Below are 15,856 nucleotides of genomic sequence, written 5' to 3'. Positions count from 1 at the left end.
AATATGCGTTTGTAAAAAAAGTCCTTGAATTTTTAAGTTTTACCTTGAAAAGTGCTTGAATAGTCCTTGAATTTTTTTTCGTTGGAAGAGTACGAACCATGTTAATAATTAATGTTATATTAAGTTATTATATTTAATATTAAAGTTATTAATTATTTAGTTTCATTTAGAGGATAAAGTTTTCAGTGGATTTTCATGAATATTTTTAGTTTTTCCTGATTCAAAGTTTATTTTGCAGTGTGATTTTCAGCCTTCAATCCATAATTTAACTTAATTTTTCTCTGTTTATTTTTCCTTTTCAGAAAAGCGCCAACAGATACCTTAGCTGAAACACATAAAAATGAAATAGATTGGCTCACTATTTCTTCAACTTATGTGAGTATTTTGAGAAGTATAATGATGTAGCAATATTGAATTAAGTATATATGTTCTTAATTGTTTCATCTCAAATTTCAACAGAGCTGAAGTGATTGATCATTATCAGTCACTTCAGCTTATTGCTTTGCTATTTATTTGCGATTGACATGATTTTCTGCTGGATGCAGAGGAGTATAAAATAATATAATATAACCACAAAAATGCAGAGTCACCAACTTCAGTTAGTTCAGTATTGGGTTGAGCTGTCGTGATATGATTTTTTAGTTTTATAAATAAAGTTTGCAAAATTCAACAAACTTTATGTCACTGGTGGAGGTGTGAAGGACAAAACCATTTTGGTCTGAATACTTGCCAAATAAATACTTGCCATCATTCAGTTTCATTATTCTTTATCCAAAGTTTTTGTAATGTTTGTGAATAGAATGAAGACAAAAAAAGATATGCATATAGTAATACCCAGAAGTTACACGATAGGTGAGAATAGCAACGACTCTATTCGTCAAACACGTACATATAAATATTTTTTAACTGGTATAAAATTTTAGGTGATTATTAATTATTAGGTTAATTATTAATAATTTAGTTTAGACCATGAAAAGAAACAAATATTTCTCATTTAAGAAAATTGTCTCTAATCACAAATAATGCACTTTTCAGTAACTCAAATTCAGTTTGGGTGAAACGCGTGAGGTGTTAAAATACAGCATGCATTAACACTAATAAAAAAAAAAAATACAATATAGCTTAAAATTCCAAATTTTTCAGAAGAATGAAAGTCAAATCCTATTTTAATGAATACTGTTATAACAAAAATCTCATTTTAATGAACACTTTCCTAATCCCCACATAAGTTTACATATAAACAATGCAAAAACCTGGAATTCCTTTATAATGAAATTTCATTATAATGAAGTGATTTCTCCAGTTTGTTGGAGTTCGTTATAATGGGATTCAACTGTACATACAGTTTCACTAAACCCTTATTGTCAATGTTGCTGATTTCTCAAATGGGGGACTGTAGCAGACTATCTGTCTATCTGTTCTGTTCTGGGTGTATGCAGAAAGAAAAAAAAGAGGCAAGAAAGGATGGGGGGGGGGGGAAACAGGGCTATTTTTAATTTGCACAGAAAAATTCTCTCAGTTGAAAAAGATTGCATAAAATTGTTAATGGCATAATTGATGATAGCAAAAGGGAAAATAATTGGTGCTGGCTCTATATAATTCCACAATACACCAATATCAGACACCAAAGTCTTTGGCAGCCAAAACATGCCCATTTGAAACAATTTCAAGTAATACAACAGAGTCTGGATAATCAGAGGTGGATGGCATAGAAGCCACCTTGAATTACCAAAAAAAAAACCCCTCAAATTATCTTTAAAAGGCTACATTTATTTATTCAGTTTTCTTTTAATTTTCTCAGCTTTCTGGAAGTAGGAAAGCAGAAGATTGCCAAGCCATGTGGGAAAATTATCTTAGTCCTAGTGTGAATCGACAACCATTTACCAAAGATGAAGATGCATTGTTGAAAGAAATATCAAGTGAACACGAAGAAAGAAATTGGGAATTAACTGCATCTCGACTAGGCGTAAGCTGTTTTTTAAATTCTTTCACTTTCATGTAGTGTCATTGCAGTCTGTAGTAGCTTCATGCAGTCAGCCAAATAGAAAGGGTGTGGAGCATCATGATTCATTAAGTCTACTCCGATTGTGACATTTCAACTCAATGAACACCTTGAAACATGCCATGGAAGCTAAATAGTATAATGTGGAACCACAACTCCTGCAAAGTTTAGTTCTTTCAATGGAAGATAGCTTGTTTGAAGTCGTTAAGAATAATTGAAAACTTATCACTTATTAATTAACATATGTTTGTCAAAAATTATAATGTATTTGATTATTGTATCAGCCTTTATTGGTATTTGTTTTCTATTGTGGTGTAAATTTTTTTTTCTTTCAAATGAGTTGTGTAATGCCAGCATCTGGTCTGATATACAGTCGAACTTGGTTAATTCGAAGTCACTGCAAAAGTTCTAATTATCCAAAATTTGAATTATCCAATAATGTATCATGGACCTCTATAAAATGACTACAAATTGCAATTTAATCATCAACATTCACGTAGGATAAGAATTATCAAAATTTTATCAGTTACAAAACTGTTTCCCAATTTTTAATAATTTTCTATTATAATAACAGATCTTAACTCTTATATTATTCCACAGTTCTGAAGTCAGTATCACTACAGAATTTCTTGACCATGTTCAAAGCCTGATCTACCGAAATAGTTCATGATCATCCATTATGAATCCGTTTCTCACATTTTGCTTATTTTGCGTTATTTTATGCTATCAAAGAACTATACCATAGTTTCCCAAACTTTTTGTTCCATTGCCCCCTTCTTCAGAAATTTTTTTCTCGCATCCCCCCCCCCAACTCAAGCGTACCCATAGGATCCTATGTCATACACGTAGCTTCTATTCTTCCCCCCCACCCCCAAGATTCATTCCATCGCCCACTTTGGGAAACAACTATACTTTCATTAACGAATTACAAATCTGAACTATCTGATACTTTCCATACTCTTAATGATGACAAAAAGATTCAGATTTTGAAGGGTACACCTTGATCTCTTGGTTGAAAAAAAAAATTGGTATTAAATGATACACAGTGTCTATGCTCTCCAGCTAAACAATGTTAAAATGAGCATTAAGTTATTGAACAAAAAGAGTAGAGAAAAACAAAATTTTCAACTTTAGTCTGTTTAACAACTTATACAATATTTAAAATATTAACAATATTTTAGCAATATTTAAAATTTTCTGTTTAACAACTTGATCTAAAAAAGCAAAGTGTGTGGCGGCATCATTTTTGGAAACATAATCTTAGATAAAAAAAGGTTGAGAATGCTTTCAGTTTGTGGCGGGTAGTGGTTTTTTTTTGTCAATATACAGTTGGGAATATGTGAAACAGGTTACTTCCAGGATTCTAAATTGGAATCCATCACATGAAAGGGATTTAAAAATAATGAGATCAATCATTGCAGCACAAATAAAAACACTACCCCATGAAAATATAGGTAGTATTTTTTTATTTTCTGTAGCTCAGAATATTTTAAATTTTCTTGGGTTAGGGGTTTTGTATATGAGGTTGAATGACAACCCATATATTTGGTATTGGCAGTTTTCCACTTTTCTAGATTTGGACCACCTTCTTGAAATATTTATAAATTGTGGTCTATGATACTTATATTTGTATTTTATAGACTGGGCGTACTGCTATCCAATGTTTGGAAAGGTATCAGCATGCACTTAATTCCAGGATTTCAAATATGTAAGTGTCATTTGGTCTTTTGTAAAAGTTTTCATAAAAATACTGATTTTTTAATTAATGTGAACTAATGAATGTATTACATTATCCTGTAAGCAGTGAAATCTCAATACAACAATATTCTTTAGACCAAAGAATATCACTGTAGAATAATCATTATATCAAGTAGCAGGATCATCATTAGGAACCATTAAATTTATACTGTGTTTTACATCTAAATCAATGTTGTTAGAATCACACCAGAAAATATACTTACAAGCATTTATTGACCATGCGAAGTTATAATTAATGAAATAACTTAGGTGTAAAAGTGGGAGTACACCGCACCATACTTTTGGGTCTTTCGGGGAAACCACTGCAATTCTATTAACACTTTCAGGGTCAGGTGGTGCAAAATATTGATATCTCTATATGCCCTTGGAAAAACAAAACCTACAAGGTGTTTGAAAGCACAGTGGAACTTCGGTTAATGAGAAATTTGTTTAATAATCAATTCGTATAATGGGCAAAATTTTTTAGCAAGTTTTGACTTGGTTAGTGATCAATGATTTGCGAGTAAAAAATTTGGGCTTTGTTTATTTATTACCACGTTATCAGAACTGAACTGATGTTTTTTCGCTTTCTTCCACACGTACTGTAGAATTGTGGGTAATATTCTCCCCTTCGGTTTCCAGTCAGCATGTCTCTGAAAAATGAATGCACATGCAAACGTGACTGTTTATGATACAAAACTAGATGTAGCATTGTAACCATGCATATATGCACTTGAACTTTTTTAAAAGTCCGCTTGGAGAAAACTGTGGGCTGATTGGATTATTGAACATGACTTTGAGGGACTAGCTTATGATCATAAGGCAACAGTTGTCGAAGAGATTGTGTTCCTTGGGGAAGACTTGGTTTAGAGGTACACGAGGATGACATTCAAGAATTAGTGGTAGAACATCGCCGGGAGTTGACCATAGATAGATCTCCTTTGCATGCAACAGCAAGAGTTTATGAACCATATGTTGTCTGAGAAAGAGAGAAGTGAGGAGAGGTCCCTCGCTTTTTTCAAATCAGATTAAAAAGATGTATGGAATGTGTGGGAATCTGTGAAAAATTTTGTGGGAAAAAAAACCATTCAAATAAATCTGTAGCAAAGTAATCAATGAATCTGTCCAATGAACGATTCGATTTCAAAAAAATCCTGAAAATGAAGCAAAAGCAAGTGTCATTGGATAGGTTCAAAGTTATGCAAAAATAAGTTTGCAAACAACAGAGTCCATAAATCATCCTAAACCAGTGTTTCTGAGCATGGGCATTAACGTCCCTGGGGGGACGATGGAATTTTCCAGAGGGGCAGCAGAAGCTGCGGGTATAACTTAGGATCCTATAGGTTAGCTTGTGTTGGAGGACAATGAGAGAAAACATTTCTGAAGAAAGGGGCCCACGAAACTTTATAAGGGGATATTTTATGTGAATGAATAGTTGTGAAAAAAATCATCCTGGTGTACATCATTTCCTATTGGGAAGTTTGATTTGAATAACTAGCGATTCGGATAATGAGCACATTGGCAGAACTAATTAAGCTTATTAATCAAAGTTTCACTGTACTTGAAAGATGATTTTGAAGGGAGATATAAAAAAATATCAATGTGTAGAGCAGTTTTAAAATCTCCTCAGAAAATAGTTTTTTTTAATTGCATAGTGTTAATTGAGAGGAATTTAACATCAATTGAATATAATTCTAAAAAAGATTTGAAAAATATTCTTATATAGAGATTTATTATGTACTGGGTATTGTTGTTGCGAGATTTCACTATATCATCCCCGCATGCCAGAAGCACGAATGTGCAAATTTTCCCTTTTTTTTATCAGCTGGGTGGATATCTTATTGTGTCATATTTTTGTTCACATCTTATGTTTTCTAGGTTTTCCTGAAACGCGAATGTATATCACTATTTTGAAACACATGCGACAAAACATTTTAGGAAAATAACTTCCATAAAGTAAACATTCAAACATTATTTTCTCACATTCTTTATTTTTCACATTCATGTGAAATTTGAAGCATGAATGAGACATTACACACTCATGCTTCTGGCATGAGGGGGACGATATATTTCTAATTGTTGTTTTTAATGTTTTTTCTCAATACAAATCTACAATTTTGAACTGTTTCAAAAATTTTCACATGAAATTAAACAGGGAACAACTTAAATTTTTTTTTTCAAGACATTAAAGAATTTATTTTTATTAGTTTCAAAGGTAAGATAATAATTGATTAATTAGAGTTTTTTTCTCTTTAGATATTGGACAAAAGAAGAAGATGAGAATTTGAAGGACATTGTGAATGAATTGAGTATGGGGGATTATATACCCTGGCATAAAGGTTAGTCATGTATGAATGTGACATATTGCAGTATAAGTGGGGAGGAAAAAGTCTTGCCTTAAGGATTAAAAAAAAAAAAAAGGCTTAAAGTTTCAACATTTTTATTTTTGTTAATAGTAAGTGTGTTAAATAGGTTTCTTTTTGAAGAAAACCTGTAGGCTTTTTTTTGAAGAAGGGATCTCAGGAAAATATTCCATGATATTTTTTACCATAACATGGTAAACAAAATAAAAATCAATATTGTACTTTTGTGAAATCAGTTGTTTTATTGCAATCCTTATGAGAATTTTGAAATAGATGAATTTGAACATTGTGATAGAAGTGCTTTCCATCTAAAGAAAACTTATGCAGATGAAATCTGATAATCTTCTTGTAATCAAATAATTTGTTTTCATTTTTGAATTTTTTAAAGGATTTTTTTAAAATTGATTATGCTTATTATGAGCAAACAATTTACATGTGTCTAAATGTTTTTCTTGGTATATGAATGCTTCAAATAGAAACATGAAAAACATGTTTGTTTTATACTATTTGTTTCAGTTATGAATCATGTATATGGTCGGTCACGAATGCAAGTTACCAACAGATGGAACAGGAATCTCGCACCTTGGCTGCTAGCAGGACCATACTGTATTGATGAAGATGGTGTATGTTCAAAGTTATTTTGTAGTTTTATGAAGTTCTATGCATGTGTAATTCATTGTGTGTGTGTGTGTTTTTTTTAATCCTATTTATTGTTTGCATACATTTACCTTAAAATATTTGGAAATTGCTAGAAATCCATTATAGTGACTTTCAAAAAAACCTATTAAATATTTAGAATGGTCATTAAACTCAATAACTCTTATGTTCAGCATATCAAATAGGTATTTAAGTTCAAATGCTTGTTCACCAGACTCCTTTTGCGTGCTGAAAAGTTAATGCATTTCTTGCACTGATGTTATATTCAATTACAACAATATCTCAAAATTACATAATTGGTGAGACTGACTGTAACTGTATAAGTTGAATTCATGTAAGTCTGAGTACAGTTTTGCATTCACATACATATAAATTTTAGTTAACTCATGAAATTTAACTTGCCAGACCATATAAATAATCATTAATGAGCATCACATTTTTTAACTAGCAATAGTATTGAACATAAGGTATGAAGCAGGTATGTGATTAATTTGCAAAAATGGTAGATGCGTGTGCGTGTGTGTGTGTGTGCGTGCGTGCTATCATGGAAATAATTGTGTGTAAAAGCTTTGAATTAACCATTAAATTTTTAGTTTTAAAATTGTCTTCAAACTCTCTCATATAATGGCTTCTACCAAAAGGAAAATGTAACAGTGCATATAAAAATAAAATAAAAAATGCTGCCATTTCCTGGTGATCCACTGGAGTTTATTTTACATATTCCATTGAATAATCTCAGCAACAACCTTTTCCTACTGATTAATATCAGCACTTAAAGCACTTTTTCCCCAAAATGGATGATATCACTACTTAACAGGGCAGTAGAGGCCACATATCGTCACCTTAAAAAGCTTGTACAGCAAAAATTTCCAACTTTACAGGAAGAGCAAAAAGTATGGGATGTCCCATTGAATAACACACAAAAGGGGTTAATTTTTTTTCTCTATAGAAAGCAGCTCGTTGCCGATTTTTTTTTTCCTTCAAAAGCTATAATAGGTGAGATATGATTTTCTCAATCTAAAACTAAAACAGTCATTTCTGAAAAAAAAATTGATGTACAAAGTTTTCATTATAAGGTGGTGATATACAATATTGAATCCTATGATTGACTTAGGAGAAGGGAGTATTGAGAACATTTTTTTCTTACTGAGAAGTGGGTGGAGATGTGAGACAAATACATTTTTAAGACTGGTTTACAGGAAGTGATAGTTCAAAGTACAACCAATAAATTAAATGTAAAACGAAAAGCATATATGTGAGTTGCAATTGTCTTGCACATCTCCTCGACAGAGAGCAGGCCTTCACCATGAGAATCCATTTGTCACTTCCACCTCCAGTGTAGAAGATAATAACAGCACTTCTTGCACACAGTCATATATACGTTAGGGCCCATCATTATACAAACCTTTCATAAACCTTCAACTCATTAGAAATTCCCCCTTTGTTTGGGATATTTACTAGATGCATGTATGGCTTAGTAGTTGATTTATGAAGAAAGAGTAAATAACATCAGAAATTTCTCTCCTAAGCTCTGGGAATGAAAAAAAAAACACACACCCGCACGCGCCAGAAAATGCCAGTAATCTCTGAAGTAGTTTTTAGTCGAGAAAGAATAAACAAATGTGTCTTGAACAAATTTCCTCATACCATCATGATAATTTATTTGTTAGTAGACTTAGTTTTAGTAGAGCTAAATTGTTTTCATATTGATTGTTCAAAACTATCAGACCTTGTCAAGGGTAACCTTTTTTTTTTCTTACAACGCTAAACTATCAGACCTGGTACACACAAATGTGCTGGCTTCTTTTCTCGCTGTAGATATATTTTTTTCCCCTCAGGGAGTTTAGCCTGATTTTTTTTTCCAATGTAAAGCAACCATAATCAGGGTGGCTACATATACAGTGAGAAAAAATAACCCTCACATTTGTGCTGTCGCAAATTTTTTGCAATTTTTTCACTATAAAAGTTTCACTACATTTTAGCTTGTTATTGCTGCTGTTGAAAAGTATAAGAAAAATTGGAAGAAAATTAGTGAATTCATACCATGGCGTTCAACTTGTAGCATTAGGGAGAGGTAATGTTTTGTATTTTCATATTCTTCTGTGTTCTTACATTTTGTTACATCTATTAAGTTATATCAGTGGTAGCCAGTCTGTGTGGGAAAAAAATTTAGTGACAAATTTCTATTGTCAAAATAATTTGACAAGATTTTTCAACAATTTTTTACCAAATCCAATTGGATTAATAATCAATATTTTTAATGCAATTCTGTGTAAAATTTGAGTTTCCAGTGAATCCATTTCATGTTTGATGTGTTTTTTAAACTTTCTAGGTATTCAAATTTTTTAGACACTGATATTGTCACTGGCAACTGGGATCTGAAAGAAGATCTAGAACTTATGAAACAGATTTCCATTCATGGAGAAGGTATATTTGTGCTACTTTGAGAAATATGTTAGTATATAATTTACTGATAATAGAATCTATAGGAATGTAAAGAGTTTTTTGTAATTTTTTTTTCTACTTGTATCTGTATGCAATCTATAAATCTTTTTAAAATTTATTTTTATGAATATTTATTTCTATTCCAACCTCTCAGATAAGAAGCTGCAGAAAAAAATGCAACAGTATATAATGTGCGTTATGAATTTAAGGTGTTTTTAAACCTATAATTCACAGATTATGTGCAGAAAAATACACTACAGTATGTTAAAAATTATTATATGAGTATGTTCAAAGATCTCAGAGACAGTCCCTATAAGAAATTGAATTTTGCATTTATTTGGTAATGTTTATTTTGATGTTAAATGTAGACTTTGTCTCCCTATACATGTTTTGTAATGTTCATATAATTTCTTTAATGCTCCAGAACAGTTTTTTTTTTTTTTGGAATGCTGTTCAAAACTGTTGTCACATTTTGTTGAATGTGTTTTGCCTTATAAGGACAACTTATGAGTGTGAAAAAGAAAAGTTAGCTGGGACAAGATTTAACAAATTCCAAGGATGTTACAAAGAAAAATGAGTCATTGATTTCTTTTGTTTTTGCAAATGAATACAAAATTTTTGGTTTGAAAATATTTTGCGAAATTTACTTATATATCTAAATAATGAGCCGTAACATTGCATTTGCTGCGAAAGTCTTTTAATTGTAAAAATAAATTAACATTATTTAGAAAGGCAATCCAGAAATGAGTTCTAAGTTTAGCTTAAGAATTTAACTGTTTTACTCATTAGACGGGTATAAAAATGTATAAGGAAAATAATGACTGTGTAGAAAAATAGTGAGGAACCTTATATGCTGGAACCTTAATTTTTTTCTATTTATTGGTTCCTTTTTATAACTAATCACAGCCTTTACTTTTGAAATGCCCCTTGTAGATACATATGTGAATGAATTGATAAAAATTAATAAAATTTATTTTCATATATTAACTATTTAAGTTAATTATTAATTAACTATTTTGTTTATATGTAGGAGAATTTTCTGCTGATTTAGAATATTCTTTTATAGGAAAATGGTCAAAGATTTGTAAAGCTGTTCATAATAGAACAGACAGCATGTGTAATACTCGAGCTCTAATTCTCAAAAGACATGACATGAAATTGTATAAGGCATTGACAGTAAGCTACAATACCGTCTTTTTTTTTTTTGCTTTAGACTTTAGATACACAAGGTGGGCATCATTAAACTTGGCCTATTTATATTCACTGAGCACTCACAAACTTAACAGAAATGACATTAAAATTTATATATAGACTATTTATAGTTTGCAGAAAAGGAATAAGTAAAAAAACTAAACTTGTAGTTTTTTTTGGCAAAACACTAAAAAGAATATATGAAATAACCAAAACTGAACAAAAACATTTTCTTAACCCAATATTCTTAACATTTATGGGTCACTTACTGTGATCAACATTCAACAACATTTTACAGCAAAGTTTAATCACTGTAACCTTGTGTATATAGCCTATATCTGCAGTTTAGATGTCTGTAAATTTTGACTTGGTGTGTTTTTTCCTCTTACTACAGATGTTTCAATATTTATATATCTGTATGCCAGAGGTAAATAGCACTATGTCCATTTTTGTCAACATTGGGATAATGCTATTAAGTTGCATTACTTTTGTTATACTACACGTAGGTATAAGACACTAAGTCCAAGTTCAATAAATAACAGATATTCATTTTATAAAACAAGCAAGCTCCATAAAAAAACGTACCCAAGAAAATCCTTAAATAACTCATCTGTAAAATTCTCTTTTGTGACATGTTTTTACCTATGCAGGGCTCCCACTTATCCTACTTTTCCTACTTTTTGGTAAAATATCCTACTTTTTTACAAAATCCTATCGAAAAAATTTGTGTAATTGATTTTAATTGAGCAGGAAACTATTTATATATTGCCAAATATTACAAATGTTGGAGAATGCAATTAATGATTCTGCCAAAGCAGAAATTGTATCATTTTTAAGGTAATTTGGAGGAGGGGGGGGGGGTTGTATGTGGACCATTTGATTGATTAATTTTTCATTTGCTTAGTTTGAGGGTTCAACAAGTATAGTAGTCATTAAAAACTTCTGTTTGGATGGAAAAATGATTTTGTATTTATTACTTCATGGTCTTGGACAGTAACTTTCATCATTCAAAATTATGGTGCAAAGATGGTGAAACAACAGTTTACATTTCAAAGCAGTTGGATACATAGGCGTATTCTAGGTTTGGTGATTCTGATGCTACCCAAAAGCATTAAGTTGTCTTCTGTATTTTTAAGGCATGAAGAGGCATAAACAATATCTACAATGCTCAGCAAAGAGCTAGAAATAGAAGTGCTTTATTTGTCAAAAATGATTACACGGGCATTGAACAGTAAAATGTGAACAAAACAGTAAAATTTAAAAATGATAAACAACGCAGTAAAACTATCTGGTTCACCTTGCCTTATTTACATTGGATCTTGTAATTTACACATTTTGCATTGTGCTTTCGAAAGTGGTCTCAAAGGTGCCTCATTCTTAAAAAACTTATGTCTTCGAAATTTGCTGTGCCTTGTCGAAGAGAGTTGACAAGCTCTTCACTTTGGAAGACTCCAAAAAAGAATTGTAATATATATGAGGAGAGACAGCAAAGAATTATCTGTGGTTGCTAGTGCACTGTTTTGGCCAAAAATTGGTTTTGTAACCAAGTCATTTGTCATTTTGTTTTGGCTTGACTGAAATAGTGCTAGGGGAAAAAAAAGTTAATTCAAAATTAATTTTTTTTTTTTTTTTGCAAAAAAAAAATTTTTTTAGGAATTTTTTTCCATTATGCTATGATTATGTTGTCTAAGGGGGTTACCCTCCCCCATCCTACTTTTTAGTCCTGCGTTTTCCTACTTTTTCTCATTTTTTGAGTGGGAACCCTGCCTATGGCATATAGATATATTATCATATTTACTGAAATCTATTGTGCACCTTACTTCTTAGCTGTAGAACTGCTAAGAAAATGCTATAGAGCATACTGTTGAGATTTTAATTTCAATATATTGAATGGTACAGAGTTCTGAATTTGTACTGTTTTATCACATGGTTTCTACTCAAGAAAAATGGTTTTAAATAACGTTTTTTAGACTTTTCGCTGACCCTTTCTTATGTTTAAAGACACACTGCAATGAAACTGAAGTTTTTTATTGGCCAAAGATTCCAATCTAGTTATCACATGCAAAGAATGTTTGGTGCCAATGCCGATTTTCTAGTCTCCATGGGGAGGCCTGGGATTTGTCAGGCACTGATCGTCATACCCTATGTGCATGTAAAATAAGAATAACTATATGTGCCCTTAAATCTAATCCAATGTAAGTAAAGTCTCTCATTCTGGCCTCCTTACTCTGAATCGCTCCCCAATTTAGCCTATAAAAATTCAATGCTTTGCTTAATGTTGTAAGTTGGGTGCACAACCTTTTTGGTCTGCTGGACCAGAAAAATGTATTTATTGTGTTGTGTGTATTCACATACCTTTCAGGAACATATTATTTTGGAGACCAGCTGGAACCTTTTTGTAAGCTGCATTTGGTCCACAGCCGGAAGGTTGTACACTCCTGTTTTAAGTGATCTTACTATTACATTCAGTCAAACTTAGTTATATGGACTGGAGCGCCCCATATTGGTTAGTAAGTCAGTCAACTTTGATATAATGATCTCAGTTGTATTCACACCTTGGTTATAACATTGATGAAAAACGCAAAGGTCTCAGATATATAACGACAAAGTTTTTGGCACTTTGCTTCCATTTCCTAAAAATTTACTGATAAGTTCCTATAAAAATGTCTCATTTTCTCAGTAGAGTTTGTTTTAATTGACATTGCATGTACATGATCAGTGATGGCAGTAATTTGCATAATTTATAAATTATAAGAATTTTCTCCCGTAAAATATTTTTTAATTCCTTGCAGACTTGCAGCAATTTGTTCCCAGAAAAATGTTTATTTATGAGCAGTAACTGGCAATTTTGCCAAAAATTGGCAACATTTTTGCAAAAAAGGTGATGACCCCAATTTCCTATATTTTGCTCGATAAAATATGGTCGCCCTAATCATAGTGAAATAACTTAATTTTGTTTGTATTTTATTGCATTTGAGTATATTTTTCACATTGGAAATATCCATTTTGGTTTTAACGACAAAATTTCAAAGAACATTCTACTTTATAATCAAGTTTCACTGCATTGTAGGATTAGTACAATTACGATTTTTGCGTGTGGTAAAACCATGGGAAAAAACCATTCTGGCAAAAATACTTTTCACCATATTTTTGCCAGCGGCAGATATTGCTAGAATTTGAAGTCAAAAGATACTAGTAAAAAAATATATGTTGAAATGAATAGGAATCCACAATAACTCAAACATCAAGGAAATTGATTATTAGTTTAACAAAACCAAAACTATGGTTATGAATATCTTTAATAGAAAAAAAAAATAAATAAAGGTGGCATTATTCATGTAGCAATACATGGTTGAAAAATATTTTTAATTTGATAATTCTTTAACTGCTCAATTTTTTATCAAAACCAGCGTAAGTTCGTTGAAATAGGTGATGTTTTCAGTGTTTCAGACAGTAAAAATATATGATTTTTATTGACGTCATCTCTTTCAACAGGATAGAGTTAATCCTCTGACTCCAAAGGACCCACGATATCCTAAAACACAGTTTGCTCCATCGAAAGTAAGAGATAATCACAATGAAAGTCGTAAATGTTTGAGGAGGCAAGCAGTGGAAAAATATGTGTCAGTCTATAAAGAATTGACAGGAATCGAAGATATTGATAATTTGCCTGTGAGATTTATTATAATATATCTGTTTTCAAAATTGTTTTGTACATTTAGTTTCACAATTACTATATTCACAAGAGTTATAATAGCAACAGCTTTTTTACCATGGTTGCACAAAACCATTTTTTTTCCTTACTATAGTTTGAATCATAAAGAAAGTATTTATATATTTGGAAAATAATATTACTCCAATTTATTTTATGTGTGTAGCCACACGCTGTTTGGAACATAATTTATTTAAGCAAAACACAAATTACATCGGAGAGATAACAGCGCCTAAAAAACAACAACACAGTGTGGACGCCATGACAGCAACTTCTCTTCTCAAACACACTCCACTACTCTGCCCAAAAGAGTGAATATCAGGTTCCACCTACAGGTACAGGGGTGGTCGGCCCGACCATTATAGACTTCCCCTCTGGTTTCATATACCGTCTCGGTATGAAACCAGGAACTATCTTCAAACATAAACAAAGCTGTGTATGATGCAATCATGAAAATACATTACATATAAACAATAATCAAATATCTGACGAACACATTTCAATAATGGAATGCAATAAACTGAGAAAAAAATTTCACACATATTCAAAAAAAATGTCCATTCTTCACTAGCACAATGGCTTGTGGATAGATCAATCTGTGCCTTTTTTCGGAGGGCGTCCTCTCCAATGCATAGGCATCATATGTGTTTCTGCAATGTTGTTGCAAGGTCAAAGTACTGATATGATAAACTCGAAGCGGTACTTGAGGTTGGGATGGCTTGGCCACAGCATGGGGATCTCTGGGACATCTCAGACTTTTGGAGCCTTGGAAATGAGCGTCTACAGTTTTTGTCTTTCTCTTTTATCTTGTGGAACTCTATGTGCTTCTGAAAGATGGATTCGTTCTCAAAGGTCATCTCTCAGTACTGAGAGACGATCACCTGGACACAAATTGGCTGCCGTGATTCTGGCAATGAAGCTGTCCTTTCCTCGCCATGTGCCTTGTTCACGTGGGTCATGACGTGCTTTATCATCTGCAATTTCCAGCTGAATGTGGGCTGGCAGATTCCACAAGCGTAGGCAGCCTGCGAGTGACTGGCAGACATAACCTTGCTGATGCTTGAAGTTGTGTCTTTGTGGATATGGAATGGCTCCTTGAGTGTTGCTCATCAATGTGCCTCTGAAACTGACTTTTCTGGGTCAAAACGAACTGGCAGACATGACATCTGAATGAGTTTCTGGTATCAAACTGAGGATTCGCTGTGAACCTTTATTTTTATCCACTGACTGGTGTAGAGTGTTCAAGCTTATAGCTCACCATATGCTGCTTATCTGAGACCATCTTGTTGCAGACGTTGCATTTGAAGAACACTTTCTCGTCCTCATTCCACTCGAAGGGCTATTAGTCAACTGTGTTCCTGGTCTTGGTGACGTACCTCATCTCGGTTTCCGAGACATCCTTCAATCTGTGCATTTTCATATAGTCAGCAAAGGTGACCATCGTTGCCAAAAGGGTGTGATGCTTGTCGTACCTGGAGTTTTGGACGAGCTCTTTCAATGACAGCTTGTCACTTTTCCACTTCGTAGCCTCGGCATGTCTCTCTTCATCGGTGATCTGGTCAAAGATGTTCATCAGCGAGCTGCAAACAACCCCTTCAGACTTCCTGTCCTTCGCGAGATTCGGTGCTAACATTCTGGAGTGAGTCCACATTCAACTGAGGTTTAGAGCTAGACCCTTGTTTCTTCGCATCGTCTTTTTGTGGCATAGCTGTCCTTTCCATCATGGCCTCAGCCTCTTTGCGTCCCCTT

General features: G+C 32.6%; 1 protein-coding gene across 1 annotated transcript in view; it reads left to right on the top strand.

Annotated features, from left to right (window-relative positions):
• The window catches only part of Pbp95 (proximal sequence element A Pbp95), a 51,901-nt gene that overhangs the window by 24,762 nt on the left and 11,283 nt on the right, over positions 1-15,856 (top strand). The window contains exons 8-16 of the mRNA XM_089249423.1: positions 303-375; positions 1,802-1,966; positions 3,643-3,710; positions 5,996-6,078; positions 6,619-6,725; positions 8,742-8,833; positions 9,092-9,186; positions 10,271-10,380; positions 13,891-14,067. Of these exons, the coding sequence (XP_089105549.1) occupies positions 303-375; positions 1,802-1,966; positions 3,643-3,710; positions 5,996-6,078; positions 6,619-6,725; positions 8,742-8,833; positions 9,092-9,186; positions 10,271-10,380; positions 13,891-14,067 (970 nt within the window). The remainder of the gene's footprint in view (positions 1-302; positions 376-1,801; positions 1,967-3,642; positions 3,711-5,995; positions 6,079-6,618; positions 6,726-8,741; positions 8,834-9,091; positions 9,187-10,270; positions 10,381-13,890; positions 14,068-15,856) is intronic.

Source organism: Pholcus phalangioides, unplaced genomic scaffold (assembly GCF_987345545.1).
Source record: "Pholcus phalangioides strain wild (caught in Gottingen) unplaced genomic scaffold, Ppha-v1.0 ptg000022l_1, whole genome shotgun sequence".
Taxonomy (NCBI): Eukaryota; Metazoa; Arthropoda; class Arachnida; order Araneae; family Pholcidae; genus Pholcus; species Pholcus phalangioides.
This window is presented reverse-complemented; position numbering and strand designations above follow the sequence as displayed.